Raw genomic sequence first — 5,234 nt, 5'->3', positions numbered from 1 at the left:
TATATATATATATATATATATTAACATTTTCTTATATTTTTTGAAACATTTAAATTTAAAACCTGTTTTGCGTTCAGTTGTAAAGTTAAAAAACGACATATGAATTTATCTTTCGATACTTTTACTGTATTACTTTCTCTTATCCGTTATATATTTTGTATCGTCTTACATATGTCGTATTTGCAAACCTGTGACATAAAGGCGAAGTATATATAGTCGCACGAAGCAGTCGGGATTATTGCGAAGAATGTAGAATGAGATGAAAAAAATTTACGAGTTAAACATTTTCTCGTGTGAGATATCGCACACATATATTTTTTACTCAAAGACTGGTTGTAAATAATCAGAACACATTCTCGGCAATGACATTTGCGAGATGTTTCTCAATCGCGCAATTGTTATGGATTAAGAATAAAATTTAATTTTTCGCGTGGAATTATTCGAAAAAGATGATGCATTTGTTTGCATTATTTTAAGCTGCATTACTCAACATCAAGTGAAATTCGATTACATTGAGTATAACTTACATAATCTTTAAAGTAATTAATAGTAATTACCGATATGTATAATATTGAATAAGTCAATAAGTTTATATCTTGTGAATTTGATACGAAATAAATAAAGGGCAAACTAAGAGTCAAACACATTTTTTTAATTGTCACACAATTAAAAAAAATAAATTACAAATAGAGAAAAGTAAAATTGAAAAAATATAATAAAATAAAAACTCAGTTTAAATGCAAATAAATTTCAAGTTTCGGTTACCGGATTGAGCCCTCTTCAGACTATACTTATATAGATTAACTTATCATAAAAATCTCCGCACAAAATTAATTACCGGAAATGTTCGCATACAATTATTACACGAAATCTTATAAACTACATTACTCTTAGATGTATGGGGATAAATATCTTTTTGTACTTTGATATATTTGTCCATTTTATCAGGACTATGAAAAGATAGAAAAGAATTTTATACGTTCACCACATTTTAATGTTTGTCTGACTCAAAAACGAATAAAAGAGGAAAATTACAAAAGATAATAAATTTCGTTCAATTGAAACTAGCATAGTTTTCTTGGTATATTCAGGAATGTTTTGATCGCAAAAGTTTTCGCCCATGCAGTATTCGAGCCTTGAGAATCGCTGCCATATTTCGCGTGCACTCTACATGTACGAACATATATATAATTAACTTGAAAGTGCTTGCATGTAACGTGTGTCACTGTCACCTAGTTATAGCAATTAGACTTTCTCAAGCACTAATGATAAAACAGCAGCAAATTCTAATGTGTATGTTCCATGAGGATCTGGCATTTGAATATTCATTGAAATCTCAAGCATGTCAAACAAACGTCTTGATATCATCTTCCGACGTTGCTTGAAATCTCGTGAGGCACAACTGCCATGAACTAAATTGTTCTCATTTGAACTCATTATATAGAGAAAGGTGCGATGCGTGATACAGACCTAAAATACAACTACGGCGCTCTTCCTTCTGTGAATGATTATATCGTTCTAGTTATCAGATATTACTAACCCAGCCAGAAACGATTATCGAATCAACGTCGATTCGATTAATCATTTCTGTGGCTGGGTAATTAAATTAAGATCCGAAGATAAATTTAAATCTTGAAACGCATGAATTTTAATTCCGTCGCTTCACTCGAGTCCGTTTAAGCCAACATTCGAAATTAGATAACGCTCTAATATTTTATGATAATACCCCAGTTATTTTTGCGCAGCTACCGGGATGCGAGGATTGCGAGGCGAGGCGTTGCGCGACATTAACGCTGCGTCGGCGAACATAGTCATCTGGGAGCGGCTATTGTCAAGGTCAGAATCTCTATTGTTAAAGCAGCAAATAGCGATGTTTTTTTTCTTCTTTTCGTAATAGCGAGGAAGCTCGCTAACGGTATCGTGTGCGGATTGGAATTGCGGTCAGATGTACGCTCGCATTACGTTGCCGCGACGGTTACGAGGATTTACCTCGAGGACAGTCAACCGATCGTCGAGCCTCCGCCCTTCGACACTCCAAGCCCTCTTCGCCCATAGGACAGCTCGTGAACGAAGCCTCGATAGTATTCTCACCAAGTATCGCGTCGATCTAAAAATATTTCGTCATTATATCGCTATTATATCACTGAACTGAGAATTCCATCGCGAATGTTCGCCGCTGTTATGAAATTCTCATTTCGACAAATGTTAGTCATCAATTAATTCGCAAACGCACCGTCGGATTTAAAAAAAAAATCTTTATCGCGTTGCGTTCGCAATCGTCGATAGAAAGTTCTACTTCGAGAAAGTCCGTTTTTGATCGCTCGCAGCTTGAAAATCGTTTTAACTTGTTCTTGTAAAAAAAGTCTACAATTAATTAGCGATTAAAATTAAAAAATTGAGATTAAAAAACGAGTTAAAATCGAAACATTTTTAAAAATCTTGAATTTGTGCCGAAAAACACCTCGTGCACTTAAGGCTGGTCTGAGTCATGCTCGTGATTAACGCTGTAAATATTATTTTATCTTTGTTATTTACCAGAATAATTAAATAAGGACAAATAATATGTTCAGCTCACGAGTATTGTGAGCATGAATCAAACCGTAGTCTAGTACCTACTTCCATCAATGAAGATTAACTTTAATCTCGGAATATTTTTTACAATCTAAAGCCCGTTTCTATCAATGTAGCTTTCTACAGTAAGATCCAAGCTTTAAGTCTTAAAACGTAAGAAATTGACCGATTTCGACACAGTCGAATGTGAGAAGAATATCGACTTTGATTCGTCAATTTCTTATGGCTTGAGATTTAAAGCTTAGATAATGGCTTATTGTGGAAAGTCCATAACTTTAATCTCATTGTCAGTTGAATTTATTCTTCATCTTTTTCTCTCTAATTCTTAGAACTAGAAAGAGATCTAGAGAATTAGTTGATTACCAAGATTAAAATTAAACATTACATTAGTAGAAATGGGCATTAAAATTAGAAAAAGATGAAGCATAAGTTGAACCAAGATTTAAGTTAATCTATATTGGTGGAAACGGATATAAGAGAGATTAAGTTGAACGTTTGTTATTACAAGCGTAATAGGATACACCGATGATTATTTCTCCTTGTATGCCGGACGCGTTTATTTCTCATGCGACGGTTGCATCACAAACGAGACGATTTGTTCGGAATTATAAATTCGACTTACAGAAGGAATCCGTAAAAACCGAACGGCCTTTTCATCAAGGTACCGACTTTTCCATTTTTGCGTGACACAAATACACTCGTGTGTTTCAATCTTATAAAATTCCAGCTGAATCGAACTTTGCCAAAACCGACAGATACGTGCATTTTCGCTCACAATTATTTTGTCACGAGATTCTTAATGCTCAAAGATTTTAAAGATTTCGTTGAAAGATTAGGATATGTAAGTGAGTGTTATCACAGTACAATCTCGGATAATTAAAAAAATAATAATAATTTAAAAATTCAACAATAAGAAATAGAAGTAATGGCCGGTCAAAGTTAGATCTTTAATGCTTAAATAATCAATTCAATCTGAATTCCTGTATACACTATATATGTACTTGTATATATACCATATTTATATTTTATCGTTACGGCCACTACTTCTATTTCTTATTGTTGAATTTTTGAATGTACGGTTCAGTAAAATTCTTATTGTTAATAATTTAAAAATAATAATTTAATAATATTAAAAATTTAAATAATAATAATAATTTTGGAATAACTTTAAGGAACTGGGACCACCGTTCGACATCCCCCGGCTTACCCGCTTGAACGCGCCCGGTTTGGAGAACATCTTCACCAGTTTCGCCAGTGCGTTCTCCGCCTGGATCTGCTCCGCGATATCGGTGACGTTCGTGGCACAGTGAGTTTCGCGTGGCGGAAGGAACGCCAACAAACCGAAGAGGAATGCAAGCACGCATCGGTCGTGGGACATCGCGCGAAATGGGAAAAAAGAAAGAAAGAAAGAGATAGAGATCAACGAGCTCTCGAGCGCGTTCGATCCCGCGCGATTCGAAACAGGCGACTGGTGATCAGCTGGCGGGAACTCGATGCTTGTTGAATATCTGGTGGGGATATCCTACATCGACGTAGAAAAGCATTGCTGTACGTGCAATTTGTTCAATCTATGAAAATAAGAACGCTTTATTCGCGTTGTGTAGGCGGATTGCAAATACGCTCAATCCCGTATATAATTATTTTCTTAATTCATTATTATGAAATAATAAATTGTGTGATTTCCTGTACATATCGTTTACTGATGATTACATGAAGCTTTGAACATGTCTTTATTGAGAGAAAAATGTATAAAATGAATTTTATAAACCAAGAGGCTTGGCGACTGATTTAATCACGTCTTATATTAACCTTTTGCCGAAGATTCAATTTGAATATTGCTTAACAATGAATAATAGACGTATTTGCATGAAAGCTAGCTAGATTCAACATGAAACCATTCGTTCTTTGCATATAAGGCAGAGATGAGCAAAGAAAGAGAGGATTCAAATCTTCTATTATCTTAAGGATAACTTTGAATTATTAAATATTAAGAAAATTTGGAAGAAAATTATATATACGTTTACTCTATAGAATATGTATACTATATTATACAAAATACGTACTATATATACTGTTTTATTAATAATGCAATTGCGAATTTATATTATTTCTTTATTTTTTGCTTTATTTCTATACTATGGGGACATGCTGAGTCTATCTTATAAGCTAAGAGTCTATGGACATCGCACTCAGCTAGACCGCCAATTGGTAAAAATATAGGGCAGATTTTTGATGAAGCCCAAAGTCAAAAGTCCATCACTGCTCGCCAATCATTCAACGAGCAGGCTAGCTACTTTGCCATTCAACACGCTCAATTGTAGCATATTCGACAATTATAAAATGTATATGTGTGTATATACAATTATTTTCAAGTATAAAATCAGTAGTTTATATATATATATATATAATATTTGCAGAATTTTTTTTAAATATTGCTGCAACATATCTACATTTTAACAATATTTCTGAAAATGCATTATATTGCAATATGTTGCAACGTTGTAGCGATATTGCTGCAAATAGGTGACCCTACAAGGTCAATAATGCTGATCAGTAATATACTGAATCATTAATACTGACAGTATGCATCAATCTTTTTAATATTTTTACAACCTACACGATCAGTATTATGGATAATATATTTCACTTTAATTTCCCTGATA

At 33.7% G+C, this 5,234-nt stretch overlaps 1 protein-coding gene across 1 annotated transcript in view; it reads right to left on the bottom strand.

Moving 5' to 3' along the window:
* LOC108751008 overlaps positions 1 to 4,069 on the bottom strand; it is a 7,181-nt gene extending 3,112 nt beyond the window's left edge. Inside the window, exons 1-2 of the mRNA XM_018490929.1 lie at positions 3,779 to 4,069; positions 1,990 to 2,107 (exon numbers count right to left, since the gene is read on the bottom strand). Coding sequence (XP_018346431.1) covers positions 1,990 to 2,107; positions 3,779 to 3,949 — 289 coding nt within the window. The 5' untranslated portion in view covers positions 3,950 to 4,069. The remainder of the gene's footprint in view (positions 1 to 1,989; positions 2,108 to 3,778) is intronic.
* Positions 4,070 to 5,234: the final 1,165 nt, after the last annotated feature.

This window comes from Trachymyrmex septentrionalis, unplaced genomic scaffold (genome assembly GCF_001594115.1).
Source record: "Trachymyrmex septentrionalis isolate Tsep2-gDNA-1 unplaced genomic scaffold, Tsep1.0 scaffold40, whole genome shotgun sequence".
NCBI classification, from domain to species: Eukaryota; Metazoa; Arthropoda; class Insecta; order Hymenoptera; family Formicidae; genus Trachymyrmex; species Trachymyrmex septentrionalis.
This window is presented reverse-complemented; position numbering and strand designations above follow the sequence as displayed.